The sequence below is a fragment of the Cydia fagiglandana genome, chromosome 10, assembly GCF_963556715.1.
Source record: "Cydia fagiglandana chromosome 10, ilCydFagi1.1, whole genome shotgun sequence".
Taxonomy (NCBI): Eukaryota; Metazoa; Arthropoda; class Insecta; order Lepidoptera; family Tortricidae; genus Cydia; species Cydia fagiglandana.
The window spans coordinates 4,254,649-4,277,914 of record NC_085941.1 but is presented as its reverse complement, the minus strand read 5'-3'; the positions used below and the strand labels follow the sequence as shown (position 1 = coordinate 4,277,914).

The following is a 23,266-nucleotide window of genomic DNA, read 5'->3' as shown; positions in this document are numbered from 1 at the left end:
GTTGCGAGCGGCCATTGACACTGAAAAATATCTAAACTTTTACAGGAACTACAGCTATTCTTTACCACCAGCTTAGGTTCCAGATAGTCCGGGTAATAAGAAAACAAGCAAGACATATAACTGTGAGACCATAGTGATAAATAGTGTGGTCATTTAAGTAAAGTAATATTACTTACAATAATTGTAATGTGTAACTAGCTTTATGAGCCTATTTTGTATCTATACGTTGCTTTAAAATGTATATTTTTTGTTTAATATATCTATAAGTGGGTCGTTTTACACATCAACACTAAAAGTAAATATAGGATTTTTATGTTTCTCATAAGTTTTTTCGTCTTGATATTCTAATTAGACATTTTTTCCAAAGATTTACTAGTGTGTTTTTTAAAAAACTTTAAATTTTCTTGCCCTGTTTTAAATTTTAATTTTTTAGTTCTGTAACTGTATGACGGCATTGTCCGTTTTATAGGACAACCTTGGGAGCAATCAATCTGTAAGGTTCATGGCAATGTCCGTTTTAACGGACGTCCTGAAAACCCTACTTTCAGAATACTTTTAATTTTTTTTCCGTAAATATAGTAGTTTTTTACTCATTACTATCCCTAAAAACGTTCCCCGAGATAGGTAGATACATTATTTCATGTCTTGCCATGTTAAGGGTTAAGTAGGTATAGAATAACCCCCTCACCGAAACTAACTCTCCCCAAGACCCAATTTCGAATAGCATTCTCAAGTCTTGACCTCAAATATACAAAGCAAAACCAATTACTTATTACTTACTTGGTTGGCGCGATGACCCAAAATAAGTCCTGGCCTCCAACGCTGTTGGTCATCCTAAAAAAAAACAATTCGTAAGAAAAAATATGGTTGTCTGTAAAGTTGGTTTACGGACGATAATTTTGCGTGATAACGTCATAAGATAACATTACCATTACATTACGTAACGTTACCATCTTACCATGGACATCTGTCCACAACGTGCCACTTTTTCGTACATGCTATCGGTGTTCATCGATTTATAAGACTTTATCATGTCAAAAGTGTTATTGTCATTATCCAGTTATTTGTTTTAATCCATAATGAATCCAAGGCTCATGTTTCGATATAATGCAGCTTACACCTTCATACAGTCAAGGAATTTAAATTCCGACCCATTTCGTACTTTGTCACAGTGACAACCGTATGAGGTCTCTAGCGGCTTTCATATTGATTGTCACTGTGACAAAGTACGAAATGGGTCGGAATTTAAATTCCTTGACTGTACTAGCCGCACACTGAATGTTATATACATATTGTATAACGCTATAAAATATCGTGTGACAGGGACAGCATGATAGTGTTGGTAGTGTTTTTATTATGCTGCCTCTGACAGACACTGTGAGACCAACGTCACCCAAAAGTCCGACCGCACATCACGATTTGCAGTACCCATTCCCACCAGCTTGTGTGTCCTACTCCTAACTTTAAAAAACTATTGTTGAGTGTTACTTATGATCATCTCACGCGAGTAATGTGATCAAACGAACAAACCGATATAATTAATACACGGGTGAGCCCGTTACGTAAATTGAGGTAAACATAGGCGTAATTACACAAACACGGGGCAATCAGTTCTGTCTGGCGTTTCTGAATGAGTGAGCAAATGCGATGACATAACGGGTGGGCCCTGTAATACGAGCAAATAATTTTAAAAAAAACCATGAAATATTTGTTTAACAAATTTTATAATTACTTATTCTACAAAATATGTAATTATTATCTTCTACGTAGGTAATTGACGTTGCTTGTCACGCTTTAACATAATCTACCTACTCTATTAATCGAAGCACTTCATTTTCAGGTAATTCCGTAAATCACTTCGAATTCCATGACAAAACGGGTGGGCCCTGTAATACGAGCAAATAATTAAAAAAAAAACCATGAAACATTTGTTTAACAAATTTTATAATTATTCTACAAATTATGTAATTATTATCTTCTACGTAGGTAATTGACGTTGCTTGTCACGCTTTAACATAATCTACCTACTCTATTAATCGAAGCACTTCATTTTCAGGTAATTCCGTAAATCACTTCGAATTCCATTACATTAGGGTCTATTTTCGCAATCTCATGAAAATTTTAAATGTAAATCAAAAAGCTTGCGTGAATTTCCGATGGCTTTGAAATAAATTTTGCGACGGTGAAGTATGTTCTCGTGATTTAACGAGGCGATCAAGTGTTTTCCAATAAAAAGAGATAGAAGCTGAACAATATTATCAGTTAGTCTTTGGACGCCCTTCACTACGTATGATTTAACAAAATATATTTTATTTCTCAAAGCTAAAAAAGATAAGAGTGGCTGATGCAAAATTATAGTTTTATATTGAATTTATTTACACTTGTTATAAACCAAGGGCAAATGCCAAAAATGTACCTGCCTGTCCAAACTGTCACAAATATCAAAAATCCGGGCAGAAACATTGATTTTGACATTTACGGCTGTACTGTCGCTGTAATACTGCTGTAGTAATTAATCCTGGAGCAATCTGAATCCCAACATCACATTTATTGCAGCTGAGAATACTTATCGGATGCGGTAAATGGCCCAAAGAAAAGCTGAACCGACAATATGTTTTAGATCTAGATTAAAGACTCCATAGCCTTTAGATCATAACAAGGCAGTGTCGGTACCCAGCAACGCCCATAACCAGCTACCGGGAAATGCGCTTGTAAACCATTAACATATAAACAGCATAAATCCTGCATAACACAGCTAATCACAAAACTACTACCCGTCACTACCTCGTTAAAGGCAATACAGACCCCTACCTTCTCAACAACTATACATATAGTAAGGCCAATATTATACTGGACTACGTTAATGACTGGACTATATTTATGAAGCATTACTAGCCTAGAGTATGATTATATTTGGTACAATTAAGTCATATTTATATCGTTCCGTAAATATGGTCTTTAGCATTGACGTGTAACCTAGAAAGGTCTAAATTACAGGAAAATAATATATTTACTTGTAGAGCTTTTATGTTTAATGGGTAATAACCTAATAAACCGGCTTATGATTGAGAGTTAACTGTATGGCGAGTTATTAAACTTGCAATAGAACATTACTGTCACGTAGTATTAAAGGCTTTTCACGCGATGTTTGCAGTTGAAACTGGAGTATAAGACCCTCTAGTCTAATTGACCATCCTTAGTTATAGACCGACCGCTTAAATGAGTCCTCACCTGCGCGGTACGGGGGCGACAGGCGACAGGGTAATAGGAAGACTAAGGGTGGCGAGGAAGGTGCGGGCGGCAGGCGTACGGCGCCCGCACAGTCCCCGCCACCCTTAAGGCCGAGCCAAGCCGGTGCTTGCGTGTGCGTGACGTGCGCGTGTGCGTGCGCTAAAATGTTGGAGCCGCACACGCACACGTCACGCAAGCGGTGTGCCGTCTCTCATAAGGATCTGTATACTACAACGCCGCACGCGCACGTGCACGTCACGCACACGCAGCCGGTGTGCACAGGCCTTTAGTCGTCCTACCCCGTCGCCCCCGTACCGCGCAGGCGAGGACTCATTTAAACGGTCGGTCTATGGTCGGGTACACGCCAGGGGTTTTATTTGACTTGTAATCTATTATTCATAGAGATAAATTCGATAATCCGTTGGACGACGTTTTACTACATGGTTATATCCGTGTTGCGGTAAACCTTACAATTGCTTTGTATTCCTTAGTACGATATAAAGTGGATGGACCAAAAATATAAGATAAATGTTACACTAATTACATTCATCAGCTAAAAAACGTTTTTTCTACTGGACAAAGGATACCCTCAGAGTCATTAGAACTAACTACCGGTTTTGCAGTATCATCGGTACGGTACTTCGCGACTGATGGTCTGTTACCTTGTTAGGGGCGTTCCCATGCTGAGTCATCCGATATGTAATGGCCACTCTAGAGGTTTTCGGTTTTGAGTCAAAACTATCTGGTTTTCGGTAGTTAGATAAAAGCCTTTGTTGGAAGTGGACTGTCAACGAAAAATTGAAATTAATAACGAGATTTGCGAATACACCATCTTCAAACTTCATAACTGCAAACATTTTATTGTACACAAGATCAGGCGACACATCTGCTCTTGTCCTCCTATAGGTATCACAAAAAACTAGGTTTTCTAATCTCTGTCAAATAAGTGTTGAAAGAAAACAGAAGGAACAATTGGATGCATACATACCGAAGGTAACCACGTAACCTTGACGTCACATAAACGTAACATCATTATCAAATGTGTAACACGAAGATCGACATTTCCCAACGCTTTGTCCCGCGTTTTCAGTCCGGAAAGTATTTAACCACCTCCGTTTGTTTTTGCGGACCCTTTTCTTTGTTCACGTGATGAAATACCTTTTTTGTTCTTGTGTCGTTAAAGGCTTTTTATTTCGTACACGCATTGTGGTGTGCCTTAATTACGTGTTATTTTGAGACAAAGGCATTTGGAAATATTTACGTTAACATTTTGAGTTTGCTATACTTACGAGTTGTACCTAAAATATTTTTATTTAAATGTCAATAATGATTATTAATTCATATCAAGCCTCAACCAAATTAGGAGTGTTAAGTGTTCGTTTTTTTTAGCAGTAGAAATAATAATCAATCTTGACGTGTCTTTTTATTGTAAAACACTTTTGAAAAATAAGTCACGGCAAATATGTAACAAATATGAATCATATACGTAAGTTTCATAAGTAATAGTTACTGATTTTTAAAAGGCGTTTTACAATTAAAAGACACCTCGAGATTTCGTAGTCTTTTTCTAATGATAAAAAAACGAACTATAATGATAATGAAGATACTCTAGGTCAAAATTACTATATTATTTTATTTTAATAGTAATTAATTGTCAAATGAACTGTTGTTTCAAGGGCTGAGGTTAAAAGCTAAAAGATCAAGGTAATAAATTTCACAAGTACACGCAAACTTTTAATGGGTGTCAAGTGAATAAAATACAGTTAGCAGCTTTATTTAGAAATACGAATATTATACAAACCTAGAAAGTTTCAAGAAACCTTGTGCTCATTACACCAACTATTCAAATAAAACTTTAACAAATTAGGCATCGTTTCATTCAAACGCATGAATATTCCAAAAAGGAACATTACAATAAATATTGAATTATGCACTATTGCATAACGCCTTATACATTGCTGGTAATGACACTCACGATTATTCAACTCCCTTAGAAACAACGCGATGGTAAGCGTTTAGTCGAATGGCGTATTCTCGTCACGTTGGTTTGGTAAGTGGCTTGAAATCGAAAGTATTCGGTCCACTGGGAGACGCCGCGATTCCTGTTAGAATTCATTCATAAAACAGCGGTGATTTTAGGGTTCTGTACCTAAACGCATTTGGGACCATTTTAAGCATTCACAGTTAGCACGACATTACAAGTCTGTATAGAAAATTGATAATGATACCAAAAGGTGGTTTACATGTTTACATAAGAATGCAACGAGGTACTTAGTATAAAAAATAATAAGAGGGGTCCCCCAATCGGTGGTGGTAATAATGGTGTGTCTTTCGCTTTCTGTACGGAGCAGTCTGCCGATTTTTGCGGGAGAAGGGACGTCGAATGTATTAACTATTTCTGCATGATTTGTACGTAACGTACAAATAGCCATGTCAGTCTATACATTTCGGCAGAGGGGTACGCTCTTAAAGGCGACTCCGGTTATTAAATGCTCTAATGTCTTTCGCAACTTGAAAACAATACATTTATTTCAGGTCAAAACAGGCCCATATAGTTTGTTAGTGCACAATATCGGTAATCTCTTTGCATCATAACATTATTTATTGTTTTTATTAAAAAAAGATGACTTAACATAATTGTATTATTAATTGTGTAATAATAAAGCATAAAAAGTAGTCGATGAAGCGAGTAGGAATCAAGATGAAATCAAAGTATTTCAACAAGTTGTGTGATATTGGGCACTAGCGACCCGCCCCGTCTTCGCACGGGTTAACAAATTATACACCTAAACCTTCCTCAAAAATCACTCTATTGATAGATAAAAACCGCAAGAAAATCCGTTCAGTAGTTTTTGAGTTTATCGGGAACAAATATACAAACACACAAACAGACAGACGCGGCCGGGAACTTCGTTTTATAAGATGTAGTGATAGTTATATAGACATTACAGAACCCTCATCGCGTGATTCCAACTCTAACTTGACCCGTTTTTACTCACGTTGGCAACCTCTGACACTTATACAAATAAACATTATAGCGTTACTTGGTTTTCTTACCTTTTTTGATTTCTTTCAAGAGTTTTTATCGGAATGCCGTTTTTTTTACAAGGTTCTTTACCTTAAAAATGTTACAATAAACTGAATGTGTGAGCCGTTACAATGTTTTTTTGTGGCTTCTCTTTGTTAGCATTATTCGGGTTTTGTCGTGTAATTGTGTGTCGCGGGAGTTTTATTAAAAAAATACCGTATATAGTGCAGAAGACTTACAATATACTTATAATAATAAAAAAGACTTATAATACACTAAAAAAAATTTTTTATTGCTCACCAATATGAAAAATAACATGACATACAAATTAAACACATAACTTAAACTATGGTAGACATCAGGCAGTCTTATCTCTAAAGAGCAATCTCTTCCAGACAACCTTAGGGTAGTGGGGGGACTTACTTGTTCATATAAAATGCCATTTTACAATATTTAGTTGAAAATTTACAAGTATTTTGTCTGACATTTGAGGCTATTGCAAAAAATGATTATCTAATTGTATGCATTTTTTATGGGATGTCCTAAATCACAAACAAAACCAGGTAAATTATTACAGCACAGTGGGCTTAGCTAAATTAGTTTTTTATTGACAATAACATGGAACTATAAAATATGCGTACCACAATACAAAGATTCGCCAAAATGCGGGGCAGTTTGGTTGGCGATGAGCTCGCTCTTTTTATAAGTACATTAAAGCAGGTACATATTTTTGCACTGTCCTACCGTCCCAGCGTAGCCCTTAATTAGAATCGTCGATAGAAAACACCAATGATCATGTGACTTTTCGTAGAATCCGTCATCCCGGTATATATTTTTTTTGATTTGGTGTTTGTCATAGACAGAAAATTTTATCGATATACGACTCTCATTTTGGCTAGCCCCCTGATGTTAGCTTAGGATCTAATCCGCTTTAGGCCCGGGCCTACTTCGCCTCAGGATAAATCCGCCACTGTCTAATGTAACTAATGGCTCCTCTACACGATGGGCCAACGCCGGCCACTCCAAGGGACGCATTTATGCGTTAGAGGGAGTAAGTGATATTGCTATCTCATTCTACCGCATGGCTGCGTCCCTTGGAGTGGCCGGCGTTGGCCCATCGTGTAGAGCCATAACACGTTAGGTGGTTGTCATACTAAGGGCCTACCGCGAACCAAGTTCGACGTGTTGCCTTTCTGTCACCCTTATAATTTCGTACGTAAGTGTGACCGGGAGGTAACACGTCGAATGTGGTTCGCGGTAGGCCCTCTGATCCGGCTCCCGCATTTATGCGTTAGAGGGAGCAAGTGATATTGCTATCTCATTCTACCGCATGGCTGCGTCCCTTGGAGTGGCCGGCGTTATGCCATCGTGTAGAGGAGCCATTAGGTGTGATTATAGCCGCCTAAAACACCGTTATAATTATTTCAGGTTACAGATTCAAAGAGCAATTCTATGCTTTCATCTCTTGCCATGCCATAATCGCCTTTACTTATAGTAACTTAGAAGTTATGGTACCGTGACCAAAACAATGCAAATAGTAAACATGTAAACACTTCCCTATAGCTATTGTCGGCAGGAAAATGACCATTCTATTGTTCAACGATAAGGCCTATTTGTTATATAATCGGATATGAGAGTTGCACAGCAAAGTTGGCTAGAATGCTTTGTTTACTGGACTAACAAATAAGGGAGGTTACCTATTTAGCCTACCGTTTAACGGAGGTAGTTAGTATGAAATTATAATCAGCTACGAACTGTGGAGTGAAGGTATGGCTACATCAAGCTAATAGCCGATTTGTATAACGTTTGCAAAATAAATACGATAATGCCAAAATAGTACTGTCCCCAGAATAGTGTAAAGTTTATAAAGTTTATATGCAGAGATGTGACTTATTTGAAATACTTGTATTTAAAATGCAAATACAAAATGCAAAATACCTATTTTGTATTTAAATACCTTTTGAAGAAAACTATTTTTTATTTTATTTGAAATAGTTTTTGGGACCTATTTTCTATTTTCAAAATACAAAATACTTTATAGTTAGTACGTAATGTAGGTAGGAGTTACAATCTCTTCTGATGTTACAATCCTGGCAACTCTCTCATTCTTTTAACATGGAACTGTTGAATGAATCTGTTTAGTAACGTCACACATGACCACAAGCGTAGCATGTGGTTAAAAAAGTGGAATCTTGAGTGTTGTGAGGGTTTCAAGGCACAAGAGGAGAACAAACTTTTCTGCCCTGATGAAACTCAAACGAGACGTTTTCATCACACTAACGAGGGGCATTATACTAGCTGTAAAATATTACAAATTAATGCTTTAAAAGTTGGCCGTTAAAAACCATCATCCGTACATCCTACTGGTTCATATGAGCAAACAACTAGAAATTTGCACTTAAGATAAGAGGATTGATTTCAAAGAATAAAGAGAGTCTTTTCAACTCGGAAATTCCGAGTAGTACTTTTTAATTCAGACTAGGTATTCACTACTCAGAGAACTTTTTATCGCAAAGTATTTGTATTTTTAAAAGGAAGTATTTGTATTTTGTATTTAAATACTTTTTATAAAGTATTTTTCGCATCTCTGTTTATATGTAAGTAGGTATGTAGGTAAGTCTAAATAGCCTTGATATGATATGCCTACCTATACATTTCGATATAAGTAGTTATTTGACATTTTATTTTGAGGAAAAGTCGAAGGCACAAGGCGCGGTAGGTCGCCAATGCGTTGGTGCGACCTACGGGCCGATTCCAACTTTAAGATACGTCAGGTAATAGATCTAGAAAAGATATGGATATGTCAGTGTCAAACAAGTGTCAAAATTGACGTTTCTTCAAACAAATACGTCACTTTTGACACTTGTGTGACACTGACATATCTAATCCATATCGTTTCAATATCTAGTATTTGACGTATCTCATTGTTGGAATACGGCTGCTAGTCAAAAATGCACTCAGTTCAGACGATATATCAGGAATATAATTGTCCCAGCATATTTTCACCGGAGATTGTGAACACGTTGCTCGGATGTCCTCTTTTCATTGCAAATGAAATGGTATTCGTTTATGAAAAGGTGCTAAATGTGCATAATACGTACTTTCATATTACATCTCGTTGACGGGAAAACTAAATCTTGTAATAAAGTTTTAAAATGATTAAACCATTTTTTTATAAGTTCAGTCCGCTGACTGAACTTATAAGTTTTGTGCCAAAAACAAGCTTTTATCGCTATAAAAGCTTGTTTTTGGCACAAAACTTATTTACAAATCAGAGTGCCAAGATGTCCTGACATTTACACAGGTAATCAATACGACCATTGACATTAAATTATTATATTGTCAATCATAATTTTCGCATTACAAAAAGAAATATGAATTCTGAATGTAAACACGCAATAATAGGTATACTAAATACGTATATTTTTTACAACTGTCATTAATATTGATCGAGTGTTAACGTCATTACAGCATTTAGTATACACTGCGTGATAAATTACTTCGTATTACTTTTTTTTTCATTCTTTACTAAGTAATATGTACTTAAGTATTTAACTGCATAATATTTACTATCTTTGTTGCATGTTGGAAGTCAATTGCTACAAACAATTAAATAAAGGAAATACTGTAATAATATATCTGTAATTTCAATTTAAAGAAATTACTATCGGAATAGTCTTCACTGTCTTATACACGACTGTGTTCCGTCAGCTTCGGAGTCCCTTGTCCAATAATATGATAATATATCGGAATAGGATAAGAAAGTATTTACTAACCCCCTTATTCATAAACGTTTACTAAAGTTGACAAGCCGATAATAATCGTTTGTCCCTTTCGTATTGGTATGATGGAAAGGGACAAACGATTATTATCGGTTTGTCAACTTTAGTAAACGTTTATGAATAAGGGGGTAAGTATACAATATTTTATTAAGTTGCACGCCCCTCCCTATACAGGGTGATTCATGAGACGTGAGCAGGACTAATCCTGCACACTCAGTAACTGATAATTGATCGATCACCGTCGTATTTAGGTGAAACAACCACACTTTTTCCTATTTTTCAACTTCTTGGTGAGGGCAAATTTAATTCTCTACAATCATGGTCACCCCACAAGACCTAATTAATAAACATAAAACCTCTTTTACGAAGAAAATAAAATGTCAAACCTGAGTAAGATACTAGTTTTCAAAAGTAACCAGACCGTGATGACAGTGATGACATCCAATTTGACACAGAATATCGGTAGTTTAGTATTCTAATGTTAGGGTGACCATCCATGTCGTAAATAAATTAATAACTTTTTTTTCAACACGACTAGAAAATTAACATTATCCTCACTAATACCGATAGGAAACAGTTGCCTATAATTTACGAAATGCGCAGTGTTAGTCCTGCTCACGTCTCCTGAATCACCCTGTATACTACATAAGATACAGTTATATAAAGTGTCATTGTATGGAACTTGCTAACTATGCAAACAAAAGTCACTAGTCAATTCATCATTCAGAGACAATTTCAATATGGCGGTTTGTTTACATAGTTAGCAAGTTCCATAGAATGACACTTTACTTTCATTTTTTACAGCGACGTTCACCAAAAGGGATTACACTTCCACACTCTGGGCTATAACCGCGAAAATCGAAGTTCGCAAATTGCGGGCATTTTTATCTGTCACTCTATTTACGCCTTCATTGGAGTAACAGAGAAAGATCCCCGCAATTTACGAAAAACGGTTTTCGCGGGGGGCTACCGCGAAAACCGTTTTTCGTAAATTGCGGGGATCTTTCTCTGGCATGATACATAATGGTTGCTATAAAATATAAAAACAAATGTTTCGTTTTTCGATATCACCTGTTTCCCAATTGGGTTTCCTGCAAACAATTCTCCAATCAAAGTGAGAAACGATATCACAGTTTGAACAATTGTCCTATTTCGCAATTGAAGCTATTTGGAATACGAGTACAAACGATACGTGATTGTTCTGGACATGAGGGACCGTAATCAATTAGTTACGTCACAGTAGAACAAAAACAAAATAGAAACGACGAGTTATACATTTGAAGGGATGTTTACAAAAACAACATAACTGCTTAGACATTTTTTTAAGAACATTGTTAATCGTTTCAGGTGTCAACCAGTGTAGTCAGTTATGTTGTTTTTGTAAACATCCCTTCATTTGTTTATGAATATCAACATTGCAGTAGGTAATACCCCCTATTGCCTCAGCTCTTAACATTATAGTCCGACCGCTTAAATGAGTCCTCGCCTGCGCGGTACGGGGGCGACGGGGTAGGACGACTAAGGGCGGCGGCACCCTTAGTCGTCCTACGTCCTACCCCGTCGCTTCCGTACCGCTCAGGCGAGGATTCATTTAAGCGGTCGGTCTATAGAATAGAAAGGGATGTCGACAGATTGTTAAAGAAAATCTCTTCCCTAGCAATGCCCATAAGGTTCAGTGTTTGGATGACGTTTTAGGAATGCCCATCGGAACAAGCTGGAGCAATGCCCTGTTTATTAAAAGCTTGTAACTTGTAATACAAGTGGAAGTCTCTTTTTGACAGCTTTTGTTAGAAAAGGACTTCCACTTGTATTACAAGTTACAAGCTTTTGATAAACAGGGCACAAGTATCCTCATAAACGACACGCAGCAATGCTTTACCAAACAGTTAGTGCAGATGATCGCGGGCACACTTTCCCCGTCGCGTGCGCACCGCTGATCGTATCGACTCAGCCGCAGACGCAAGCCACAGGCTGAGGGCTAATTGGAAATTTCTAACTAATTTGGCTGCACAATTAGCCTATTGTACTAGTTGGAGCACGCAAAGTAAAATACGTCGGAAACTAGTTGGATTTTGTTATAAGTAGTTATTGGAACCCAGGGGGTATGTTGGGGTGTATTATTGTTGTTTGGAGGGCACTTCTAATCGTATTAAGTACTTAGATTTAAAAATGCTATTGACAACTGGAGATTGACATCATCATCATTATCAATATAGTTTAAGAGTTAAGAGGTATCGAGCGATTTCCACGTATGTCAGTCCTCTGCCTTTTCCTAGACAGGAGCTTCTGGTATGCCATGACGTTGAGTTTTCTTTTACTTGATCCATGTACGCTCTCCTTAGTCGCGCCTAAAAATAGAAGATATCCATAAAATAATTCATAAACATGAGACACAATTTCCATAGTGATTTAGATTCTCGCCAAGACCTCAATATTGGCGATACCCCAAAAAGGTCCGACTATATTTCACATTTCTTAGTTTATTGTTATTTTATGACTATTTTCATGAATTACGCCAGGGCCTCTTAAACCGGTAGCCGGGCCCGCTCACAATATATTCCGTACAATTTATCGCTATTGGAAATAATTTCTCGATGAAAATCCAACAGAACAAAATACGACGTCCGTGCATCTCACCATTGAAAATGAGATTGTAAAGCAGACTGTGCGATATCGCTGGTGTTTATTGTTATAGTATTTGATAGCGCGAATCAGTAGCAAATCAGATTGCGTTGCTGTGGATAGCTGAGATATTTATTATGGTGCTTGGATTTTATTTACCATGACGCTGGTCGTAAAGACGATGGATCGATATGGACCGCTACTTTGTGTATTTATCTACTTTGTGGTACTTAACGAATATTCTATAGAGATGTGACGAATGACAGTTTTTAAACAGCCAAAACGAGTGCGTAAAATGTAGTTTTTTTTATTGACGTTATTAACACCGCTAGCCTCATCCTGCCCATTATCCAATAACACTATTCTATGTGGTTCCTTGTCAAGAATTCCGGAAGTAGAAATAATATGTCCATCATTGAAGACATCGGGCAGAATCCTGAAGTCCCTTAACCCCTCGAACGCCCGTGTCATAAATTTGGTATTGAATTAATAACCTTGGAATTGTAAATTAAAGTTCAAATTGTCTGTGACGTATACGGGACAAGGCAGTCGGCGGGTTAATAATACATTGGCAGGATGAGACTAGGGCAAAAACAGCTGTAGAAATATACGTAATAATATTACAATACCTACTGATCAATAATCATATACACATGATATTGTTTGTGCTAAACGTATAAACTGCATTGAAGTTAGCTAAATCAATTTCAAAATCAACGACTCCTTATTACTACCAGAGGTTAGACGAAATAAACAATAAATTACTGCAAAACGTATATGGATTAAATAAAAATCACCCCTGTATTGTACAGCTAATTTGTTTCACGTCCCTAATCGTCTGTGAGCGAATCATAAAATATTCCAAGCCGCAAACGTTGTGTAACGCTCCAAAAGTTTCCAGTCCTAAGTAAACGTTGGGTTTGAATTGGTCCGAGTTCTGTGGGTTTTAAACTTATCGCTATCTAAATGGCGGGTATTTTTGTAACTTCTTAATTTTCTCATAGCGATAATTTTCTCATAGAACACACTTTGCCTAGTACTCGCTAAACTAATTGTTTTAAATCTGCTATAGGCATTATTACTACGTGTGTATTGAATTAAAAGATTGACCTCGAATGTAGGTACCTAAATGTTTGTGGTGTAATTTTTTTTTTCTCTCTCGTTCTCTAAAATGTATGATGTAGAAGCAACATTAGCATCTAATTCAACAAACATCTAATTGTTCTAAATCTGTGTCTTCTACTGAGGTAGGTATAAAATACTCTTTTTATAAAAATACTTTTTTGTGTTTATTTATCTTGCCATCTAAAACTAAAATAGTATTTACATTACTCATCATCATGCTTGCTAATTCTACTAGTCCATTGGTTGAATAAGATATCCCCCGTTAAACGCAATTGAGCACGTTTCGCGACTCTCATCTAGTTCCTTACCAGCCCTTTTGCGTCGACTGTCTCCACAATCCGAGGTCGTTCCTGCGGCTGCGTTTACTTATATTAGAACTTTGAGAACTTTCATATCAAGTATATCAACACTTTGTTCTGGGGGCCGATTTTTGAAATTCGACCGCTCGATTTCGTGTATTTCGTTCAATAATATCTCTAATACTAGGCATTTAAATTCTACTAATAGAATTGAAAACGAGGGGCCAATACCACTCGATTCCCAATTTCTATCGATCGTATTTCAAAAATTAGTATTTCGCCGTTTTCGACCGATTGTCGAGTGACGAAATCGAGTGATAGAAATTCAAAAATCGGCCCCCTGGTTCTTTAATAACAAAATAAATCATTATAAACGTAAATTATACCGAATGCCTCTAATTGGACATACATTATTATTCCTTTGTATTCCCAAAGAGATTTTATGCCAGTACACATGAGAAACGAGTCAGGTTCCGTTCACATAAATCTCTAAGGAACATAAAATTCCGCATTGTCTGATAACACGTCGTTCGCACCCAATATTATTATATCTCCTTTATGCGTCATCTAGTGTTGTCAGATCGTACCTTTTAGTACGATTTTACGTACTTTTTGAACATCATACGTACTGAAATCGTACTTTTTGGCCAAACCGAACGATTTAGTACTATTTTGCGTAATTTTCATCAAAAATATGCTAAACAGGTATAGAAATAATGGTAATTTTATTGAGTAAAAATTTGTGACTTTTTTGTTTTGGCATTTATGTATCTTACCATTTTGAGTACTAATTTAGTTTTAATGGATTATCGGTGAAAATAAAATCACCCGTTTCTAAAAGACTTATGCTGTTAATATTTTTTGAAACAAAAAAATTAACTGTGTCTTTATTGGTAAAATCGTACCTTTTTAGATATGACTCGTATTTTTTACCGTTCAGTGCTCTGGCATCACTATTTACATCATTTATTTGGAACATTGCATTGCGGGATTACTTTTGGCATACGTACGCGAAATTATGGGTGGCATAAAATTACCGTTAGTCACCTGATACCTCTATAGATACATTTTAAATGGTAGCCGAGGGAAACGCAAATTTGAACCAGGTTTATGAATATGAATCTATGCGAATTTCAACGAGCATCTTTCTGCCATAATTCCACATTAACTGAACGTTATAAAAGCCTCTGCAGTTTGCTCTAAATGGGTTTTACAATATTAAATTTTATGTTTTTCTGATTCAGTTTATACAGGAACTTGCGAACTATTTATTACTTACGCAGTTTCATTATGCGTCGTCTTATTATGAAACCTTTTAACGATAATAAATGAGTAATAAACATTTAAATACTCTTGCTCTAGCACCGAATTGTGGCCTATAATACTCTCAAACTGGAAATCAATGTTAGGCACCAAAGCCTCTGGCTCTTTTAGCACAACGAAGCATACGAAAAGATAATTAAATTGTAATTTGGGTTTTACTGCACGGCTATGATGATCGTTGTTCATTACCTATTAATCGTATAAAGTTGGCCGTGGGGAGCATTAAACAACTGTGTCAAATATCTTTTTATTGGCACTAGTTGCAACTTTGATTGTTGATTGATATTGTATTACTAAATTAACTCTTAATTTGGCAAAAATCACGGAAGGTCGTGACGAGTTCAAACAAAAATCACAGATGGTCGCAAGTTAAAACCTCCTCGGCTCCTCCTCGGCGGTGTATAGTATTTTGGGTTATAGAAAAAAACAACCAAATTTAGCAATAAAAATGCAACCGTAACATTAAAAAAAAACCATAACACATAACATTAAAAATGTAACCGTTTGACGACCGGTCTGGCCTAGTAGTAGTGACCCAGCCTGCGAAGCCGATGGTCCTGGGTTCGAATCCCAGTAAGGGCATTTATTTTGTGTGATGAACACTAATATCTGTTCCTGAGTCATGGGTGTTTTCTATGTATATAAGTATGTATTTATCTATATAAGTATGTATATCGTCGCCTAGTACCCATAGTACAAGCTTTGCTTAGTTTGCGGCTAGGTTGATCTGTGTAAAGATGTCCCCAATATTTATTTATTTATTTATTTTATTTTTACATGAACTGTTTTTGTGCTAAGTAGTTTGTCCTGTAGTTCATTCAACTTTATTCTAAGCACAATCCATTTCAATATCACAATTCTCACGTGTCGGCAACGTTTATCAAACTCACGTACACGGCAGTTATTCCACAGCCTCAATCCGAATCTCCTTTTTAGCGCTGCTTTACGGTACCTAGACTACCTAGATGCATCAGCTAGCCCCAGGCGAGCAGACCACCACTTGAAATTTATTGGGCCTACCCTCTCCTTTTATTCCTGTGATTTATACCTAACAATAGGTGGAAACGTGCTTGTGACTTGTAGATTAGATTGTCTGCAATATTTTACTGGGGAATAATATCCTTCCATGTTATTGGACTATATTTTGAAGCCGGGAAGGAGATCCTTCAAAAATATTGACTACCTCTCACTCTTTTTAGGATGTGAGAAATTGGGTAGCGAGTGGGTACCTACTTACTGCTACTTTTGACAAAGCAGAAAATTGTCGCCATGGTTTTTCCTACTTCGTAACTTTTGATAGTTTTAATCATGTCTCGAAATTTCACAGGTAAAAAGATCACCCATTCTATTGCCTCTAGCTTTTCTTTTCGGAGGTTAGTTAAGGAAAAGCTCATAAATTAAATTGTATTCAAAGACCGTAAACTTTTTTTTCTTTTGTTAGGACTCTGTCTTCAAGTAAAACACTAGGTAACTTATACTTAATTTTTTTACTTTTAAGTTACTCTTTTTCGCGTTTTAGTGAACACGTCCTCACATTTTATGTTTTGCAACAGACGATTTCATACCGCTGTGAAATGAATGGGGTGGGCATTTTGCGCATCTAATATATCTCTCGCTTCATTTGTTAGAAAAATGGATGTCGCACGTTGTCGAAGGCCGTTAGGCGGCATCTGTCTTCGTCATTTTTATGAGTTGTGGAATGAGCGTGTTTGTGCTGCCTCATTTGGTTCAGCTTCGCAATTGGGTTAGTTTTGTTTTATGTAAGTTGGGTTTTATATAATGTCTGCTCGCGTTGGCTCGTTAGGTGGACGCCATTCGGAAGATTGCGGGTCACTTCTGGATGAGATTGTTTCGGGATCGGGATAAGTGGCATACTCGAAGAGAGGCCTATGCTCAGCAGTGGGCGATAAAAGGCTGAAATGATGATGATATAACGTACGTATTATTTTACATGTGTACGCTTTGTGTACGTATGGTTTCCGATTGAAGTTCCACACGCAAAAAGAATAAATATGTTTCCTATGTTATAGAAACACACTACAGCAATCAATTTGTTAAATACTCGTATACATAATACGTTAAGTTCTTTAACTTTAAAGTGTCATTCTATGGAACTTGCTCACGATGTAAACAGACCGCAATATTGAAATCATCATTCAGTGACAATTTCAATATGGCGGTTTGTTTACATAGTTATCAAGTTCCATAGAATGACATTTTAGTAGGTATATTAGTGTAGTCTACTTCTATCAAATTGTACCTATCATTAGTTTTAAATTTATGTGTCGTACCTGCTGTACCGTGCTCTTCATACTCGTACCTGATAAATTGATAATGATAATGTCTTGCGATCAACATTGTTATAAATTTTCAATAAGTACCTTTCTTTTTTAGCGTATTGTAGTGTCCCACTGCTGGGCAAAGGCCTCTCCCCCTGATTTCCACAACTCCCGCTGTAGTGCCTTCTCCGGCTAGCCTATAAGTACCTAACGAAAACAAAACCTTAAGCCCTGTCTTTGGGATATTAAGAAATAGGTACATTATTACGAGAAAATTGGTTGAGCGCCTTAGCTGAGTTTCAAAGAAATTCAACCAGGCCGCGTAGCCAAGATGCACATCGCTTACGCTCCGTAGCGATCGAAACGCAACTGTCACTGTCACACTAATACGGAAGAGTGATAGAGAGACATAATGCTTTTCGTTGTCGAAGCGATAGCGATTGTAACCTCGGCTAGGCCGGCAGTAACTCCCTTCGACACTAGTCGGACGACATTGCGTATTGGATCCATACCTTACCTTGTATTTATTCATAAACACCGCCATGGCCCGGGGATATTAGTGCAAACACTTAGCCTAATAGCCCAGAACTGATATAATCTAGGATATCCTGTGCCAGTAGTTGTTATAGCCTATTAGCCTGGTTCCTGATTCGCTTGTTAATTTCATTACGGAAACTTGATTGAGATATTGACGTTCATTTATAAAATTATATGTTTTCTTCGATTAATTGTGATTGATTCTTTCACTACCAGTTTCTTAGACCTTCCAGTCTTTAATCAAGAATCGTGAATGGGTAAAGTTCTAGTTTATGCGATAGCTTATAAAGCAAGCGACTGATTTCATATTACTTTATACTTCCTACGTTAAACACCTAGCTGACCTAGCACAGGTATTTATTAGCTAAGTACCTATGTACAGTCACGCTTTGTGATTTATAGGGTTCTATCTAAATTGGAAATTCCATAGCGCAAGATTGAACAACCAGTTTAGTTAGGACCCTAAACGGCTCAACAATCGCGGAGCGTGATGATACTTCTGTATTTTGTAAAGATTATAGATTATAGAAACTTTGTAGGTCTATTTTAGTAAAGATATTATAATGCATGCATCAATATAAGTACTTAGAATAGATGCCACAATATTTTCCTCTAATTTTCTATTTTCTACTATTCTGGTTTGTTTCACTGGATTCCTGTGCAAAAAATGATGGATGTATTGTCACTGGACTGTCCCAGCTAATTTGGCTTATATCTTGAAACTTACATTTTCCATTCCAAGTCAAAATTTATTCAAACCTTTGTGAAATGAGTCACTGGAGAGCAATTTCCCAGAAATTTCAGTGATCTTTCCCAACTTGTTTATGTTTCCGCACTTTGTACACATCTGTAGTTAAGATTCTTATGTTGTCACTTGGCTGGGTCCTCTGGTTTTCTCAAAATCTTAATCACGGTAGATGAATGAACAATGCATGGACAATAACTGAAATGTGTATTCGGAGACTTGGAGAGACATGTTGCAAAAAAATCGAGAGTTTTTCCAACTATAGATAATTTTCTCAACTAGCGCTCTGTATTTGACTTATAAAATTCGAACGCAGGTTTTCTGAAAATCTTAACAATTCATAAGCCGCCACCTTGTCCCCAGGTTACCAAATGTCGCGCAAGGTGTGCACAGCGGGCGGGGCGCGCGGAGCGTGCATGTGGGTGCAGGAGTGCAACAGAGCGGGCGGCACGCACGCGGGGGTGTGTGTCGATGGCTTTATGTTCGGGAGCTGCTGTAGGCTGCCGGACCGGCCTGTTGTCGGTGAGTCTACACCTACCTTTATAATACAAGTTGTACCAGAGCGGGCGGCTTGCACGCGGGGGCGTGTGTCGACGGCCTTATGTTCGGGAGCTGCTGTAGGCTGCCGGACCAGTCTGTTGTCGGTGAGTCTACACCTACCTTTATAATACAAGTTGTACCAGAGCGAGCGGCTCGCACGCGGGGGTGTGTGTCGACGGGTTTATATTCGGGAGCTGCTATAGGCTGCCGGACCGGCCTGTTGTCGGGAAGTGTACACCTTCCTCAAGTCACTAACCCTGGACGATCAAGAAAATGCACCGTGAATCTCTCCTATGATCCTGAGGGCCTACCGCGAACCACGTTCGACGTGTTGCCTCCCAGAAGGCCTACCGCGAACCACGTTCGATGTGTTACCTGCCTGTCACACTTACGTACGAATTTACAAGTGCGACAGAGTGGCAGTACGTCGAACGTGGTTCGCGGTAGGCCCTCTGTCACGCTTATGTACGAATTTACAAGTGCGACAGAGAGGTAACACGTCAAACGTGGTTCGCGATAGGCCCTCTGAACCGCACACACACATCTGACACATCGTACGTCGTCGATGACCGTACGTCGCATTTTTGACTGCTTGTACAAACATCAACTCTCTTCACTGTCCATCTGTGGAACGTATTAGTTATTACAAAAGGCATAAGTAAGTATAAGGTCCACCGATGGACAGATAAGAGTATGGGCGATAGTACGGTGGTACCTAAAATCCGGTGGGACTTTGTAGGTACCCACAGCATTTCTTCGGATAATTTATCCTGATCTGTTACTACTTAAATCATAATATGTAAGTAAATTATAACTAAGATCGCGGTTTTTGTCAAACCACCTTTGTTTGTATTGGTGGTGTTTCTAATAAACTTCTAAGTACCTTATTTATAGCTTTAGTGTGGGTTCAAAAAATAAGAATGCACTTTATTTCAATGGTTTCTAACTATTGTCCGACAAAGAATTACACTTATTGTCCGACACGGTGAAATAAAAACACAATTTGTACCTACTTCAAATTGTTCCTACTGTATTACCTAAATAAAAAAGTAAACCAAAAATAAAAGACCAATCATGAGTCATGACTGGATCGAACCCAATAAATGACCCGAGTCACGCTTGTTTTGTCTATTAAACACCCAAAAAGCAAATTGAAGCCTAGTGACCTCTAAATTTCAAAGCACGTACTAGCCAAATAGACCGGCGAAATAATAAAACAACTTGCATTTTCAGATACTCAGAGCCCAGTTACGGTCACGGAGAAACCGTATTCAACGCCATCTAGCGGCCGAAGCACGACCACGCTTCCCCCCGAGACGACGCACACGATAGCTCGGCCTAACTGGCAGACCCAGCGTCCGTCGTTCATGACAAAACCGATAGATGGCGCGCCAACCTCCTACAGCTACCGGCCGCCAGAAATCCACCCTTCGTTAGGAAATTTAGATTCAAGTAGCGAACAAAATAGTGATATAGTTAATAAAATAAATTATAACAGTGTAAATAAGTACCAAAATGTAAATAGGCCGAGCGAAGTGGAAACTAGTCCCCACAACAAGATTTCGTCTAGTCTTAGTAATATACTGAGTGGCGCGCGCCCTATGGCCGTGTCCGACCAACACAATGAGAACAGCATATCTGCAGGTGAGTGTCACTTGTTAGTTTTATGTTTCATTTGTAGATGGCGTTGTAATAAATTTTTTTAGTATGTTACCTACCTTCTTACCTTCAAATGTTATGGAGAATATTATATTATTATCAAAGAGAATACTAAATTCTTTTTGGTTATTATGTAGGAGCACTTTTATTAGAGCTACTTTCGGTCACTACACATTAATACATACGGCTCGATTCTGAAAATGAATTAGATCTCTACTAGACCTCAACAAGTTACGATATGGATAATTTAAAGATATTTGTAAAATAGATATGTCAAATTTGACGTTTCCGCGATTCTGGAGGATTCCTCTTGAACGATTTCGACAAGTTATGACTTAGATATCTAAGTCACATCTAGTCGATATCTAATGTAAATCTAGTTGATCTCTATATTGTCTCTAGATCTTGTGATTATCTCGTTTCCCGAATACGCGTGGTAGTAACGTACGTAACCTACCTCTCGACTCTATTACCTACTCGTAGTCTAAGGTCGTGTTCGCTGATCGAACGATCTTACCTATAGCATCAACTTTTGATCTCATCAGGTGATAAGATAACCAAAACTAATTACACAAAAATCAACTTTATTTTGTTACTGATACGGTTCACTATGGATGAATTTGTTGTGGTAGAAGTTTTGGTTGTCGCCTGACGATCTCATGATCTTATTAAACGTTTCACAAATACTTTACATCTATAAGTAAGTATATAAAAGTTACCCTAATTTTCCAGCCCAATTCATGTCGCGCCCAAGCAACGCGAACACCGTCCACTGGCAGGCGACGACGCAACCCTCCTTCGTGACGAAGCCGCGGCCATCTTGGGAGAAGCCGGCCAAGCCGAAACCGACCAAGAAGTTCACGACCACAGCCAAACCGCATAAGAAGAAGGACCAGAATGTCCAGAACAAACCGGAGACGACGCAGGCGCCGTCGACGACGGCTGCCACTAACAGTGTTGGTAAGTGAGATAATTCCACAGAATAAATAACAGTAGGTTCAGAAGATTCACTCTCTAACGCGTCTGTTACGATTAGGACAGATATGACCGCTAGGTGGCGACAGCGCCACGCGCGGCTTATGGCTAGCCTACAAAATTGGTGTGGGACGGATGTATTTGTAGCTATATACCTGTTGCAAAGCGACGAAATCGCGGAGTGAGCCACGCCTGATAGTGATAATACAGAATTCTCAAGCACTCACTCCTTTGTTAGGATATAATTCTATTAAGCAAAATGTGAGACAAAATACACATTGGACATGGAAATTGTACAGGTGGAATATCATCCTTACCACTGAGAGCCGCTTGAGCAGGACGAGCGGCGGTTCTAACGCATCGAACTACGCAGGCGAACGACACGCGAACGCGAAGCGAAGCGATGCAGCGCGGCGTGAATCAATCCTTTGATACCTAATAGAAGTGTCCTACGTGGGCGATCTCGTTGCAAACGCGAACGCCTTGGCTGCCTTGGGCCCGCCGCGCCGCGCCGCGTCGCGTTCGCGAGTTGTTCGCTTACGTAAGATGCAGCGTAACATGTTATCCGCGGTCCCGAGCACGCACATCCACCTCGTTCACGCTTACGCTCAGCGAGAGCGAGAGAACACGAACCTACGGGGCCTTACGGGGTCTTAGCTTCCTTTGGAAACCAACAAAATCCATGTGTAAGGAAACGAATCATGTATTGTGCCTTCCCTAATGCTATGACACGTTATTTTTCGTTAGCAATTATTTTCAATTCCTAATAATGGGTGAAAAGCTATCATTAGTAGTAGGTAATAACAGCTGTCCGTACTTACAAGGGTCCATACGATATAACGGCGATATAGCTAATTAATTGGAATCCACTTATCATGAGCTCCGTTAAATGCTTGTTTGTCACCCAGGTAGACTATATCAGTTTGCCTAAGTTTTTTATTTTAATAACATGCAATATCTAAAATATCTCGCGTAAAACTGTTACTTTGGTAAAAGCAATTTATATTCGCCCGAATTGCGCAGTTCTTCTGTGAACAATCAGCAATTTGAAGACAACGTTCTAACAACACTATTTTAACGAAACAGCAATACAGACCCTCGAACTTTGAGAAAGCCAGTGC

The 23,266-nt window shown here is 38.1% G+C and overlaps 1 protein-coding gene across 1 annotated transcript in view; it reads left to right on the top strand.

Annotated features, from left to right (window-relative positions):
* The window catches only part of LOC134668088 (serine proteinase stubble-like), a 242,815-nt gene that overhangs the window by 203,505 nt on the left and 16,044 nt on the right, over positions 1-23,266 (top strand). Inside the window, exons 4-6 of the mRNA XM_063525569.1 lie at positions 19,335-19,493; positions 20,745-21,155; positions 21,903-22,130. Of these exons, the coding sequence (XP_063381639.1) occupies positions 19,335-19,493; positions 20,745-21,155; positions 21,903-22,130 (798 nt within the window). The remainder of the gene's footprint in view (positions 1-19,334; positions 19,494-20,744; positions 21,156-21,902; positions 22,131-23,266) is intronic.